Raw genomic sequence first — 17081 nt, 5'->3', positions numbered from 1 at the left:
GTTTCGTGTTGTGTGCAATTACAGTACCAGGTTTGTATAAAAACGGTTTTGTTAATTTTAACTTGTTGGTTATTTCAACATTCTGCACACAAGTTTAAAATTGTCATAATAGAAACCACGAATGAATATAAACAATGACTAATGTAGACATAAGCAGCAGCCTGCAGATACTACGAGAATCATCACATTGGGTGATCGTTATGAATCAAAGGGTTCAATTAAGCATTATAAAGAGCTTTAGGAGATTTCAAAATACAGAGATATATAGTATATAATATATTGTGAAATAACTTAAAAATATTGCAAAATTGTTTATAGGCTGTATCACCCAGCCCTACCCCCGTCCTCTACAATTGGTATATACATACACCTGCATTTGAAACCACATTTCCCCACAATAAGCACGATAAAGACAAAACACAAACAGACTGACAACTGGTAAGTACGGTTATGGAGTAAATTTCACTTAATAATCGACAAGCCCCATTTATTTTAGTTATTTTTGTTTTTTCCGCCAAAGAGGTTTAGGCGAAGGTTGCACTTGGTAAATGTGGCGACTAAGCAGCACCTCTTAACCTGTTCCATAACAGGACAACAGTGGAGCTCGGCATGGTGTTGTGGCTTAAGTGTTTGTGAAATTATAATGGATGAGAAACAAAAGCTAAGAGACAGGTTCAAGCATTTCAGATGTTCTGCATTCTTAGTTATACTTCTATTTAATTCAATCTGATATTGTAAAAATTGTAAAACCTTATTTGCTAAAATATTCACTGAAGACAGAAGAGTTAAATTATTTTTATGACATTTAAATGACATCATTCATCACCATCATTTTTTTTTCAGTGACAGGATTTCTTTTCTTAGAATCTATACTAATAAAAGGCAAAGCACTCATTGACTGACTGACTGACTCACTCACTCTTCAACTTCCTGTGTAGGTAGAAGGCTGAAATTTGGCAGGCTTATTCCTTGCAGCTTACTTACATACGTTAAGCAGGTTTCATTTCGAAATTCTACATGTAACGGTCATAACGGTCGACAACGCACGCCATGTTGAACTTTCTTACTTATGGCCCCATCTTCACGAAATTTGGTAGGCGGCTTCCCTGCACTAACTGAAACCGATGTACGTACTTATTTCGGTGGTATGACGCCACTGTCGGCCGCCATATTGAACTTTCCAACATCACTAATTCTCCAACTTCCCGTGTAGGTAGAAGGCTGAAATTTGGCAGACTCATTCCTTAGACCTTACTTACGACAGTTAAGCAGGTTTCATTTCGAAATTCTATGCGTTAACGGTCAGAACGGTCAACAACGTCCGCCATGTTGAACTTTCTTACTTATGGCCCCATCTTCATGAAATTTGGTCGGCAGCTTCCCTGCACTAACCAAAACCGATGTACGTACTTATTTCAGTGGTATGGCGCCACTGTCGGCCGCCCTATTGAACTTTCCAGTGGTCTTTGTTACTTATGGGCCCATCTTCAAGAAATTTGGTATGCGGGTACCCAACGCTAACTGAATCCCACTTACATACATATATATGCCCATAGCCTGCAGCTCGGTCACCTTGTGACGCGGTGTTGGGTCCCCCATCCTAACGCCTCCCACGTTGTTGGCTGCCTGCCTATAGAAGGCCATCCATCGCTACGGTCTCTACATTCCCTTCCTTGCCTGGCCATGGAGTTCACATCTCCCTGCTGATAACTACAGCCGTTTTATTTAATCCACGGCTTCTCCGTTGTTTTATTGTTTGTTTATTATGATTATAGTTATTGAGTAGGTTTACATTGTTCAGGTACCCATTTCCTTTATCGTTCCAAACGTACCTCCATTAACATGTCTATTGAGGTGATCGCCATCGATCAAAGAACTGTCACTTACCAAGTGGTTTCCATGCCCGGAGATGGAGCCTGCCTTTTCCATTCTCTTTTTTACATATTGCACGGCCATATCAGGCTCACTCTTGATATCCGGAGGAACATTGTGTAATGTATTGAATGACTGGGACAGGTTCAAGGTGTGGACTGAGGACGGTACAGGAGATAATTATACTACACAGGAGCACTAGAAGAGTGACGTGCTTAAGTCCTTAACCTATGGTTCTGCATGTGAGTTGATGGCTGCCGCTTAATTGTTCGGTTGTCGCTTTCAAGTGTACCGAAATGGCCAAATATTTTACACCTTTCAATAACTGCCAATGCCTCTTAAACATCTTAGATTGACAGGTGACGATTTGAGTAGTGGACACTTTGATGTTTATGAATGTTTAAACTCTCAAAAGCAGGATGTGAAGTTATCGATGAAACCGGTTGTATGCTTACAACGCTTGACAGATGCTGAATGTCACTTCAACGCAAGTTCTGCAAATACTGTTGTAATTGAAACAAACCATGAAACTCAAACCGATTATGACAGCAGCAATCCAAGCTGTGAGATTTGAGACAAGATTACTTTCACATGGCCAACCGTACGTTGCATGCTCAAGAGTAAGCTCAGCGCACAGCTTGGTCATATTAAAACCAGAGGGCGAACTGACAATGTGGTATACAAAGAGATCCTTAACAAATAATTATTGGTATATTTTCCCTCAGTGTAAAAAGGTTTCATTTTCTTCTTAATAAAAATTTTAAGGCAGTACTTTGCCGCTGCGAAGCACGGGTATTTTGCTAGTATCTAATATTGGTGCATTCTTAGCTACACTTTTGTTGAAGAGTTGCAGTTATGCCTACATTCTTCCTCATTCTAATTATGATCTTGGGACAAAGTGCAAACCTAATTTACAGTTGTGCTTGAAAGTTTGTGAACCCTTTAGAAATGTTTATATTTCTGCATAAATATGACCTAAAACATCATCAGATTTTCACTCAAGTCCTAAAAGTAGATAAAGAGAAACCAGTTAAACAAATGAGACAAAAATATTATACTTGGTCATTTATTTATTGAGGAAAATGACTGAATATTACATATTTGTGAGTGGCAAAAGTATGTGAACCTCTAGGATGATCAGTTAGTTTGAAGGTGAAATTCAAGTCCGGTGTTTTCAATCAGTGGGATGACAATCAGGTGTGAGTGGGCACCCTGTGTTATTTAAAGAACAGGGATCTATGAAAGTCTGCTCTTCACAACACATGTTTGTGGAAGTGTATCACGGCACGAACAAAGGAGATTTCTGAGGACCTCAGAAAAATAGTTGTTGATGCTCATCAGGCTGGAAAAGGTTACAAAACCATCTCTAAAGAGTTTGGACTCCACCAATCCACAGTCAAGACAGATTGTGTACAAATGGAGGAAATTCAAGACCATTGTTGCCCTCCCCAGGAGTGGTCAACCAACAAAGATCACTCCAAGAGCAAGGCGTGTAATAGTCAGCGAGGTCACAAAGGACCCCAGGGTACCTTGTAAGCAACTCTCAGATTGTTTTGTGGATGGATGAGACCAAAATAGAACTTTTTGGTTTAAATGAAAACTGTTATGTTTGGAGAAAGGAAAAACTGCATTCCAGCATAAGAACCTTATCCCATCTGTGAAACATGGTGGTGGTAGTATCATGGTTTTGGCCTGTTTTGCTGCATCTGGGCCAGGACGGCTTGCCTTCTTTGATGGAACAATGAATTCTGAATTATATCAGAGAATTCTAAAGGAAAATGTTGGGACATCTGTCCATGAGCTGAATCTCAAGAGAATGTGGGTCATGCAGCAAGACAATGACCCTAAGCACACAAGTCGATTTACCAAAGAATGGTTAAAGAAGAATAAAGTTAATGTTTTGGAATGGCCAAGTCAAAGTCCTGGCCTTAACCTAATCGAAATGTTGTGGAAGGACCTGAAGCGAGCAGTTAATGTGAGGAAACCCACCAACATCCCAGAGTTTAAGCTGTTCTGTATGGAGGAATGGGCTAAATTCCTCAAAGCCGGTGTGCAGGAATGATCAGAAGTTACTGGAAATGTTTAGTTGCAGTTATTGCACACCAGATACTGAAAGCAAATGTTCACATACTTTTGCCACTCTCAAATATGTAATATTCGATAATTTTCCTTAATAAATAAATGACCAAGTATAATATTTTTGTATCATTTGTTTAACTGGTTTCTCTTCATCTACTTTTAGGACTTTAGTGAAAATCTGATGATGTTTTAGGTCATATTTATGCAGAAATATACAAAATTCTAAAGGGTTCACAAACCTTCAAGCACAACTGTAAATTAATTTTGCACTTTGTCCCAAGATCATAATTAGAATGAGGAAGAATGTAGGGCATAACTGCAGCTCTTCACTCAATAGGTTGGCTTACAGAAGCAAAGTTCAAACGCCTCTTTGGGCCAGTAGTGTAAAGATGTGAATGGTTTTCTCTCATTTTTACTCTGCTGAAGTGTAGATTTTCTTTTAATTAAAATGATGGCATAGTTGGGAGGATTCCTGTTTATCTGCTTGGTGGGAACTTGAATTTACACATTTACTTGTGACCACTAGTAGTTGGAGGAGCACCCCAAACCCAACCTCACAGAAACAGGTCCAGGGTACAAACACAAAGTTTACTACTAATAATGACCTTTACGAATGCTTCTTAATAAACACAATCACAATTCCTTCTTCTTTTCCTCCATTCAACCCAGGCGAGCTTTGTCCTCTTCCACCTGACTCCAACTCACCGAGGTGAGGTAATGCAGCTCCTTTTATCTCAGACCCTTGCAATAACCTCTGGCGGCATCCACGGAACCCAAAAGGGCAATTCTCTGGGACGCCAGCTCCCAGCATGCCCTGTGGGTATACGAATGGATACCCAAGCCCAGGGATGGCACTATCTATTGTACTGGGGGAGAAAATAGTCACCAGACATCATCTTTCCTGGTCCTTCCCATACACTTGCCTCCTGGATGGGTAAGGATCCCTGTTCAACCCTGGGTGGAATGCCAGCTCATGTGTGCCTGCCATTACAACAAAACCCCCAGACTACCGCTATGCAAGGTCAAAGACACATTACTTTATATAACAGTAGAGATTTTCTTAGCAGCTCTAAAAAGATGATATTTCCATTTTTATTTGGCCAAACTAAAATCTTTGTAACCATTGTGATATAGTGTTACTAAGTCTTTCCTATTCACTTTCTCTCTGTTCTGTTGTGGATTTCAACTGATCCAGGATGTGTAACAGGACGTCAGAGTGGAGAAGTGGCAACGGCCATCCTGCACGTCTACCAAAACAATAGATGCCAGCCAGCATAGTGCAATATGGAATGGCCATGGAGAGGCTGGGCAGTTAATGTCCATGTCTAGTTGACCTAGGCCAACAATCTTAAACCTTTATCTTCCTTTAGTGCCAAATGAACAAACTTTACAATACAATTCTTTTAGAGCATAAAAAAATCTGTAACTTTAAAATCTTACTTATGTCTCCATGCCTACATGTATATACAGCAGAACATTGCTTTCTTATACATTTCTTTGCTAATGTGTACAGCCCACCAAGCCTATCAATAGAAAGAAATCTACAAGAGCCTAAAATGAATTGAATGAGGGGATTGAAAATAGGCAATTACAATTCTACATCACAATGTTTCAATTGAAAACACTCGGTCTCCATTTATACACTCTAGCATAGCAGCTAAATTACAAACTTTAATGAACTAAGAAGAGCTTAAGTCTGTACACGTTAGCCTTCCAAGCTTTAGGAGGACCTCAAGCATGCCCCGATGTGTTTAGGAAACAAATGTACTATAACTCTGCACTCTGAAAGTGCCTTGAAAAGGTGTTAACTGTGTAATGGAGCAACATTAAAAAATGTGGTTTGCTTCAGGGGTGGCACAGTGGATAGCCTCACATTTATAAGAAGCAGGGTTTCAACTCCAGCCCCATAACTGCCTGCATGGAGTCAGCACATTTTGCATTCTTTAAAGTAATAGTACTTTAAATGGTTCTTTAGTGGGCAGAGTGGTTCCTTGTAAAACTACTGCTTCACAAAACACCCTTTCATTCTGGGAACGGCTCTTTGCGTATGAAGTTGGTAATTTATGCTTTGAAAAACATCCTAATATCTAGAAAACAGCTGAAATCTTTCATGTATGGTAGGCCACCTCGCAGCGCACGAACAGATTAAGAAACCTGAACTTAACCCTATGTTACTGCAAGCAGTGGGAGTTCTTTTAAAAATCAGGAACCCACTGGTATTTCACAAATCTGTTACCATCTATTCATGGTCATCTATTATATTGAGTCTGTTATAGATCAGGAACCTTCATGTGGATAGGTTTTTTGGGAACCAGAAATTGTTCTCCAATGACACTGCACTGAAGAACGTTTCTGGTGTCTATTTTTAAGAGGGTACCCAAGTTATTCTCCCAGTACTCCCGATTTTCTCCTTGATCCCAAGATATGCTGGTTAGGCAAGTTGCAGCTTTAAAATGGCCCAGTCTATGTGATGTGCTCTGCAATGGACTCACTCACTGGACAAAGCACATTAAAAATGGACGGATGTTTGCTTTAATCTGTGATGCATGCCTTCTGGCAAACTGTGGTAAGACATAGCAAGTAAAATACACAGTGATTAATTACATAATGATAAAGTGCATTTTAATCAATTAAAATAAATTATGTCTATCTGAGAACAACACTCAAAAGGTAAAGTGACATTTCTATGGTGATTATAGTATTGATAGATTATTGGTTAAGGGGTGATTTTACATAAATGTTAGAAAGTTTTTCTTCATGCCAAGAACCATATGGGATAACTTACAAGGCCGTGTGGTGGAAATTCAGAACTTTAGGGACCATCAAAACTCAATGTGATGTTGTTTTGGACAACCTGCTCAACAGGATGGTGTAGCTTGTTGGACTGAATGGCCTGTCCTCATCTCAACTGTTCTGTAATAATTCTTTACGTTTAGATAGCCTTTTTCTCAATACTCAAAGCACTCTCCATGCCTGTAATATATAAAGATGCGCTTTGTAGGATTCATGTAAGGGTTAGGAGAAAATTCTTGAATTGTATTTGAAGCTCATTAAGCCACATACAGTAGTGACCAGGTCATAATCATCATTAGGACAACTGGTAAGACTTTATTACAGGTATTGCAAAAATGCATTATTACTCATTAACTCTTATGTAACAAAGGCTTCTTTTGCTGTTAACACCTATAGCACATCAGTAAAGTGGTTATTCGATAGATAGATAGATACAGTGGTGTGAAAAACTATTTGCCCCCTTCCTGATTTATTCTTTTGCATGTTTGTCGCACAAAATGTTTCTGATCATCAAACACATTTAACCATTAGTCAAATATAACACAAGTAAACACAAAATGCAGTTTTTAAATAATTTTAAAATTATTTAGGGAGAAAAAAAAATCCAAACCTACATGGCCCTGTGTGAAAAAGTAATTGCCCCCTAAACCTAATAACTGGTTGGGCCACCCTTAGCAGCAATAACTGCAATCAAGCGTTTGCGATAACTTGCAATGAGTCTTTTACAGCGCTCTGGAGGAATTTTGGCCCACTCATCTTTGCAGAATTGTTGTAATTCAGCTTTATTTGAGGGTTTTCTAGCATGAACCGCCTTTTTAATGTCATGCCATAGCATCTCAATTGGATTCAGGTCAGGACTTTGACTAGGCCACTCCAAAGTCTTCATTTTGTTTTTCTTCAGCCATTCAGAGGTGGATTTGCTGGTGTGTTTTGGGTCATTGTCCTGTTGCAGCACCCAAGATCGCTTCAGCTTGAGTTGACGAACAGATGGCCAGACATTCTCTTTCAGGATTTTTTGGTAGACAGTAGAATTCATGGTTCCATCTATCACAGCAAGCCTTCCAGGTCCTGAAGCAGCAAAACAACCCCAGACCATCACACTACCACCACCATATTTTACTGTTAATATGATGTTCTTTTTCTGAAATGCTGTGTTCCTTTTACGCCAGATGTAACGGACATTTGCCTTCCAAAAGTTCAACTTTTGTCTCATCAGTCCACAAGGTATTTTCCCAAAAGTCTTGGCAATCATTGAGATGTTTCTTAGCAAAATTGAGACGAGCCCTAATGTTCTTTTTGCTTAACAGTGTTTTGCGTCTTGGAAATCTGCCATGCAGGCCGTTTTTGCCCAGTCTCTTTCTTATGGTGGAGTCGTGAACACTGACCTTAATTGAGGCAAGTGAGGCCTGCAGTTCTTTAGACGTTGTCCTGGGGTCTTTTGTGACCTCTCGGATGAGTCGTCTCTGCGCTCTTGGGGTAATTTTGGTCGGCCGGCCACTCCTGGGAAGGTTCACCACTGTTCCATGTTTTTGCCATTTGTGGATAATGGCTCTCACTGTGGTTCGCTGGAGTCCCAAAGCTTTAGAAATGGCTTTATAACCTTTACCAGACTGATAGATCTCAATTACTTCTGTTCTCATTTGTTCCTGAATTTCTTTGGATCTTGGCATGATGTCTAGCTTTTGAGGTGCTTTTGGTCTACTTCTCTGTGTCAGGCAGCTCCTATTTAAGTGATTTCTTGATTGAAACAGGTGTGGCAGTAATCAGGCATGGGGGTGGCTACGGAAATTGAACTCAAGTGTGATACACCACAGTTAGGTTATTTTTTAACAAGGGGGCAATTACTTTTTCACACAGGGCCATGTAGGTTTGGATTTTTTTTCTCCCTAAATAATAAAAACCATCATTTAAAAACTGCATTTTGTGTTTACTTGTGTTATATTTCACTAATGGTTAAATGTGTTTGATGATCAGAAACATTTTGTGTGACAAACTTGCAAAAGAATAAGAATTTGGGAAGGGGGCAAATAGTTTTTCACACCACTATAGATAGATAGATAGATAGATAGATAGATAGATAGATAGATAGATAGAATACTTTATTAATCCCAAGGGGAAACTCACAAAATCCAGCAGCAGTATACTGATACAAAGAAACAATAAAGTGGTTATTCAATGTGGACTAATAAAGTAACTTCACTTTGGAATGGTACCTTAAGTGAGACATGTGTATCTTAATATTGCGTACTTTTCTATAACTGAACCCTTCTTATTCACTAGTACATGTAATTTGACCAGCAGCTCAAATGCTATACTGCACAGAGACAACTACCTTACTGATGCTTTATAACTGTAATTAAGACTAAAAAAGAGGCTTCTGTTAAAATTTTGTCAAATGTGAGTCAATGAGTAACAGATGCATTTTTGCAGTACCTAAACTAAGCTGTTACCAATTGTCCTAATGATGAATGAAAGTGCCAAACTGAGCTTCAAATAAAATTGAACTTTCACCTAAATCTACCTGAATCTTACAAAGTACAACTTCATTTGTAATTAAGATCATTTTTGCATGTGGAAAGTGTACATATTCTTCAAGAAGAAAACAAAAAAGTTTTGAATGCTTACAAATAGCTAGCCATGTGCTTGTGTGTGAGTGAGGGAAAGAGTAGGAGTATTAATATTTGTCCAAACAATACCTCACAGAAAGTTCATTTTATTCCCATCATTTCATATCAAGCAGTGAAGAAAGGAACGGATTCAAACAGGATTGTAAATCATTAGGCCCCAAACAGAATCACCTCGTACTTAACTTCACCATCCAGCAGTGCTCACATATATAAACTGTACCATGCACTCAGTTTTCATCTATTTTGTTTTCAAACACTGACTAGTTAGCATGTTTAAAGTGCTTTGTGATTATACTCACAATGAAAGAAAGATACCATAAAAATTAAAGACTAGCTCTCATTCCAGAGAATGGACTTCTGGCCTCTCCGTGACAAAGAGGAAGATAAAGCAGTTACAGCCTCAGATAAAGAAGGGTGGTGCTTTATTTACTTTGTTATATTACTCATTAAACCTATGAATACTGGTTTTCATTTCAATCAGTTTCTCAATCATCAATTAATTCCTGCCTTTAACTCCTACAGCAAGTAATCTATTGTTACTCCAAATGCATTATTATTATTAGGTGTACCACTTTATCTTAGGTGACTTACAACATTTGACATACAAATGGTTGCATTTCTTTTGTTTTTCCAACAGGAGCACAGGGCAGGTGAAGTGACTTGCTCATGTTCATACAGTGTCAGTGATAGGATTTGAACCCACAATCGGCGTTCAAAGCCTTCACCAGTATCCCACACTGCCTGCCACAGCAGACTCCTTAACAAATTTGCACTTGAATACTCCCGCGTTTAAGGCAAGCAGCTTTGTTCCTCCATATCTGAAGAAGTTGCAGATTTTCATTACCACCATTTTCATGCAAGCCCATTCTCATGGTTAATGGAAAACCCATTCTTCCCACTGTGTGGGATTTGGATGAAACCAAATCTCTAAAATGGTTGTGCAGAACATACAAGTAATGAAGTAGACCCTTCACTTCATCATTTTCCCTCTTCCACTTCCTAATACATTTCACCAAAACAACTAATACCTGTTTGAAAATGATATGAAGTTATTACCTTCCACGTTGCATAAACTTATTTGTTAACTGGCTGCTGGTTAGGAAAATGCAACCAGTTAAGATGTTTATCCACAAGTATTCAAATAAACTGAATCTAAAAAAGCAAAGTGCCCTGACCGTTTAAAGCTATGGAAGCAAGCAGCATTTTTTTCCAAACTTCAAAACAGATGTAAATGCATCTCTGCGTTTTAATTTCTGAAACTCAAGGCAGCTTCAAGAAAACCATCTAATTAAGAGAGAATTTCATGGAAGACAAGTATTAACAAACTTAAGAAATGCATTCAAGCAACTGTACCTTCTTCTGCAATGGACTTTGGTGTCATTTGTGATTCCTCCCTTTCTTATTCTACCCACATTAATTACATTAAGAATCCTTCTTACTTCCATCTCTGTAACACACCCTGTGTTTGTGCATTTCTCTCCTTTTCTGATGCTGGGAAACTAGTCCATGCTTTTATTATATCCTGCATTGACCACTATAACCATCTACAGGCAGGTTATCCCTTCTAACCCATTATCCAGTTGGTTCAAAACTCTGCTGGAAGAGTCCTTACATAATCCCACAACAGCAAGCACATAACTGCCAACCTGCTCCACTTGTCTTACAGGGTTGAATATAAACATCAATTACTAAAATAAATGCAAATCTGTTATTGTTCGATTAGACCAGAGTTACGCATGTGACACCAAAGTCCATAGTATTAATATATAAATTGTCCTAGCCAATGGAGAGGCCTCTCTGGCACGGTCTTAAACGGATTTCAATATTATTTAATAGGTAGACAATTCTTTGTTCGTTGTGGCGACTTTAGTTCAAGGATCCATGATACGTAAAACACAGGGATCTATTCTGGATATGCTGTTATTTTCAATCTATATGCTCCCATTAGGCCAGATTATCTCAAAACACAAAGTGAATTTACCACAACTACATTCAGTAGATGACATGCAGCTTTACTTAGCTATAGCATCAGATGACCCAGACGCTCCAGAATCTTGGACTCAATGTCTGTCCTTGCATTTTTGAATGAATGACTAATAAGAAAAAATCTGAGATCTTGGGCATTAATAAAAGGGATAGCATGTAATTATAAGAAACATTTTGTTTTCTTTTATTCCATATGTACTATGAATTAACTAATAAAATGCAAAAAATATGAATGTAATTTAAGGAAATTGTATTTATTTTAGTATTTTTATGGTCACTGAACAATAAGCCTACAGAACATAAACGTTATTAATAAAAAAAAAATGAACAGTTAACACCTGTGGTCTTTAGTTTAATTATAAAAATACATTTTAAATGTAGGACATAAGGCTTTATGCATCTATCTGGTTATGCAGGAGCTTAGTGTAAAAAATTTTGTAAAGGAATTTACTTTTAAAAAAAAAAAAAAAAAGAATTGGTATCAGAATCGGTCAATGAAGTAACATGAAGTCAGTGATCGCGATTAGCCTTAAGAAACCTGATCACAGCATCCCTAACACATACCTCTACTTGTCATAAGAGCCACTGTGTTGAATCCTCTGAGATAAGGCTTATAAAGAGCCAACAACAAATTACTTATTACTATTTATTTTGGGCAGAATGCCCAGAGGGGTCTCGGGAGTCTTTTGGCCTGAATCCCCTGCAGATTTTGCATTTGTCATCCACCTTAAACTGGAATTTTTTTTTCCCCCCCGTCTACCCTAGCCACCTAACCTTATTATTAGACGGTCATTTAGAAACTTAAAAAACAATTCTATATTTAAAGACTCTTTTCTTTTGAATATATAATTTTCCTATGTTCTTTATATCTTGTATAACATTTATGCTTATTTAAATTTAATTTGTTTTTCTTTATATGCAACTACTTGTTTGACATGTAAAAGCACTTAAAATACTTTTTTTTTTTTGTTAAAAAGTACTATAGAAGTAAATACTGTTCACAATTGCCTTGCCCAAGACCCTCCTCCACCAGCAAAGCTGGTTTTAGACCCCCACAAGCCCCAGGGTAACTTAGCTCCATACTCGTTCATTTCATCAAGCAGGTTTGGTGGATGGGGTTACTGGAGAAAAGGCACCTCACTGCCACATGCCGCTGAGCACACACCCAGAACACCCCGATGGTAGATCTGTTCCTGCCTGTCACCCACTAAAGTGAACCAATTCTGGCAATCGTGTTGTGTCCCCAAACTAACTTGTACTCTACGGGGTGACAGAGCTTTCAGCTCTTTTGCATCCAGACTTTGGAATGATGCCCTGAAATTAGTCATTCTTAAAAAAAAAAATAAAAGCCTTTCTGAACAAATGAGTTTTAACATACCCTGACCCTTTGTTAGTCCAAGTGCTTAGAATGATTTCTGCCTGCATCACAAATTATTCACTCAGAATGTCTTGTAGTAGTTGTATTCGATTCTGGTTTAATGTCTCTTATTCCAATTCAAAACGTTTTGTTTCCTGTATTTATCTTTATTTAGTGGTTTTAGGCCGATATTAATTTGTATCCAACACTGTGTACTTGATCATTCTTCTGCATTTCCCTGTTGTTCATTTTGAATTTCTGCAAAGGGCTTTCAGTATGGGAAAGGTGCTACAAAAACAAAATGCTTGTCACCACCAATGCCATGGAGAACCAGGCTTTGCCACCTCCATCCTAAATAGATGGTAACACGGCAGGTTCAACTACCCACTGTAGTCTCTCTGTTCGACTATGCTAGTGGGGTTCCACGTTCTTTGCAGAAATGTGGATACAAATGTACGGAATATGTGAATGGCATTGGGAAGGAGACTCATACGGAATGTCATTAGTCTTTTGTAATTGTACATGTGGATGTGTGGCAGTTCAGTGATGGACTCTCCAGAAATGGTTCCTGTCTTGCACCCAGTTAAGAGTGGGATCTGGTCCCCCTGAACTGGATTATTACACAAACCGAGTTCCTGATTTTTTTTGCCATAAAATTGTCGTCCATCCTGTTTCCTCCCACGACTACCAGAGTTAAACAGAATGTATGTGCGTGAGAACTTTGCCTTATGATATAAATTTAGCAAACAATTTATTTGCATTTCCTGAAAAGCTGAACGGTAAAAGGCCTCCTCAGGGCAATAAACAGTTATCGTTGATACTGCTTCAGAACAGACAGCTCTCCTAGTGTGGCACAACTCGAGAGCCTCACTCCCTCTTGTCGCCACAAGTACTCGCTATTTACTGTAGTCGACAACCCACTTCCGCGGTAAACAGCAGCTCTTTCGGTTGTCTACCGTCCCGGGCCTCAGAAGACCGAGCTCCGTCACCTGCACTTCCAACACCTGCGCTCGCTACCTGTTGCCTCGTCCCATTCACATTTAGCAGACACCAACTGTGCATCTCGCTGCCCTGCGTCTTAACGTTTAGGTGACACTGCCCACTGATTTGCCTTATCAGGAGGCCCCCGGTGAATAATAACAGCCCCGCCTTGTACCGTCACCACCCGGCCACGCCTTGATGCATAACCCCTCACCTTTACTCACCCAAAAGACGGTGGAATAGGCGATGAGAGTGAATTTGAGGCACAAATATGAAAATCTCTCGCAGTAACGAACCGCACTGTCCTCGGACATCTTGAGCTGTCTTCGTCGGCTTCAAAACTTCCGGCTTCCCGCTCCCACACCTTGGAACTTAATGAAAGAGTGCCATTATCCTAATCAAACAGCTGCACGCAGAGCGACTGGGTACGGGCCCAATCAGAAGTCACACTTCAAAAATGGGCCCGCCCACATAGCCTGACAGTGGCGAGGCAGAGGCGACAGACTCCTGGTCGTGCATGAATGCCAAATATGCCTTTCGGCTCCAGGATAAATTCCACAATCCGCGGTGCCTCCCGTCTTTAAAACAAAATAAGACACATCTGCAGTGTATAATGTAGTTACACGCATCTCATCGTTTAAAAATCAAGTGTATGTACAACGCATTTTATGTCTTATCTGTGATACTACACTCATTGGACGTTTTCTTATAGTCTGCTGACATGTGACCTTAAAATGAATTCAACCAGATGGATGTATGCATCTATCTGTCTATCTATCTATCCAATTTCACATTTCCAATCCACTAAACTTGCAAGTCTTTGGACTGTAGGAGGAAACTGGAGCACATCTATATGCCCACAGGGAGAGCATGTAAACTTCTTGTAGAGGAGCTGGGACATGAACTCTGGACTCCTTGCTGTGAGTCAGCAACGCTACCACTGTGCCACCAACGCTGATTGAATTTCTTACTAAAATTATAATATTGTCATATCTGTTTAATCCAATTCATGGTTACAGGGTGTTGCAGCTTTCCCAGCTGCCTCTCAGGTGAACTCTTAGATCAGGGGTCCTCAATCACGGTCCTGGAGAACCGCAGTGGCTGCAGGTTTTTGCTCCAACCCAGTTGCTTAATAAAAAGCACTAATTGCTAAAGTAACACTTCTGCTTCACTTTAGTGATTTTGAGCCCTTATCGCTTAATTTTGTCTTAAACAGGTATTTTAATTGCTCCTTATTATCAATAACATGCAAATGACAAGAGAGAGCAGCATTTCTCCATTTAGCTTATTTACATTTACACCTGTGTGTATTTATCTGCACTATTGGGTTTAATTAAATACTTGGAAGAAAAATGAAGAGAAAAAAGTGAAGGACTGAGAATTATTCGTCCATTTTAGCCTTCAAATCATTTGCATGATAGAAAGGGAAAGAAAATCTAGGATATGAGAATGACCTGACATAGCAGAGTTAATTTAATTTCATAGCTTGTTAGTGCTTTATTGGCAAGAGTTGCTTTCTAATTAAGCAACCAGGTCAGAACAAAAACCTGCAGCCACTGTGGCTCTCCAGGACTGGGATTGAGGACCCCTGGCCTAGATGATCACACAGGGTCAATTTCCATCCATCCATCCATTTTCTAACCCGCTGAATCCGAATACAGGGTCACGGGGGTCTGCTGGAGTCAATCATAGCCAACACAGGGCACAAGGCAGGAACCAATCCTGGGCAGTGTGCCAACCCACCGCAGCAGGGTCAATTTAGAATCAACATTTAACTTAAACTGCATGTCTTTGGAATGTGGAAAGAAAATTGACACAAACACAGAGACAACAAGTACACTTTACACAGACAGCGACCAGGTATAAAATTCAAACCCATTTAAAGCAGCAGATGAAATAAATACTGTATGCATAACATAATGCAGAAAATCGGTATTACATAAATAAACCAATTAATATGTAAAATAATATTAACAGGAAATATAGAGACATAAATGAACAAATAAATAAATAACAGAGTGTTAGTGCTTTATTTGTCACTAGAGATGAGTTCTTGTTGTTTGTTATATTTCTTCAGCATCTGTAAAAAGTTCAGTCTTCCCCTTGCAACAAATAAATTATTATCTATCACAGTGCCTTTCATTATCTATCTATTGTATAGTGCCTTATGGAGAAGCAAGCTTACTGTTCCAGAGGGAGCAAAGCCGGCCTGGAGGTCGCTGTACAGGCCACCATTGGCTCATCAGGTGGGGGATCTGCAGTGGAGGCTGTTGCATGGCATTTTAGCGGTGAACTCCTTTTTAGCAATAATTAGTCTTGGGGTTACTGATACTTGTCCCTTTTGTGGTGCAATTATATGAGGCTTCAACCTCTTTTCACTGTGATCAGAAATCTGATTGTTAGATTGGGTATTGTTTATAATGAGGTGGGCTTCTTGTTTGGGTGGAAGGCAACAAAATGAACAGGGAATAACATGAACCTGGTGAACTTCATCACAGGTGAAGCAAAACTGACAATATGGAAAACCCGCAAAAATAAGATCAGTGGGACTGGGCTTCAGGATACAGCTGGGTTCTTCAAAAAGTTATGCAAGAGTAGAATTTAATGGAGTTTAATTTTTATAAATGTACAAAGAATTTGGAAAGGTTTATGGATGTTTAATGTGTAGATAGTGTGCTTTGTTAATGTGAAGACAATGAGTTACACTTGATGTTATAATTTTTCCCCACATATGCTTAATTAGAGTGTGTTAGGACAGCTTTTTTTGGAAATGTTTTCTTCATTTGATATATTGAATAAGATCATTTTTATTTTTTTTCTGTATATATATTTTTTGTCTGTTGAGTGATGTTATATATTGTTTTTAACAATTATATCAATGAACGTTTTTAAAAAATAAAAAAATCTATCTATTGTAAAGTGCCTTATCTATCCATCCATTTTCTAACCCGCTGAATCCAAACACAGGGTCACAGGAGCCAATCCCAGCCAACAAGGCAGGAACCAATCCTGGGCAGGGTGCCAACCCACCGTACGACACACACAAACACACCCGGGCCAATTTAGAACCTCCAATCCACCTAACCTGCATGTCTTTGGATTGTGGGAGGAAACCTTAGCACCTGGAAGAAACCCACGCAGACACGGGGAGAACATGCAAACTCCACGCAGGGAGGATCCAGGAAGTGAACCCAGGTCTCCTTACTGCGAGGCAGCAGCACTACCACTGCGCCACCGTGCCGCCCTCCATCTATCTATCTATCTATCTATCTATCTATCTATCTATCTATCTATCTATCTATCTATCTATCTATCTTTCTATCTATAGTGCCTTTAGAAAGTATTCAGACCCATTCACTTTTTACACATTTTTCTATGTTGCAGTC

The 17081-nt window shown here is 39.2% G+C and overlaps 1 protein-coding gene across 1 annotated transcript in view; it reads right to left on the bottom strand.

Annotated features, from left to right (window-relative positions):
- tspan15 (tetraspanin 15) overlaps positions 1-14097 on the bottom strand; it is a 297343-nt gene extending 283246 nt beyond the window's left edge. Inside the window, exon 1 of the mRNA XM_039737676.1 lies at positions 13920-14097. Within this exon, the coding sequence (XP_039593610.1) occupies positions 13920-14009 (90 nt within the window). The 5' untranslated portion in view covers positions 14010-14097. The remainder of the gene's footprint in view (positions 1-13919) is intronic.
- Positions 14098-17081: the final 2984 nt, after the last annotated feature.

Source organism: Polypterus senegalus, chromosome 1, assembly GCF_016835505.1.
Source record: "Polypterus senegalus isolate Bchr_013 chromosome 1, ASM1683550v1, whole genome shotgun sequence".
Taxonomy (NCBI): domain Eukaryota; kingdom Metazoa; phylum Chordata; class Cladistia; order Polypteriformes; family Polypteridae; genus Polypterus; species Polypterus senegalus.
This window is presented reverse-complemented; position numbering and strand designations above follow the sequence as displayed.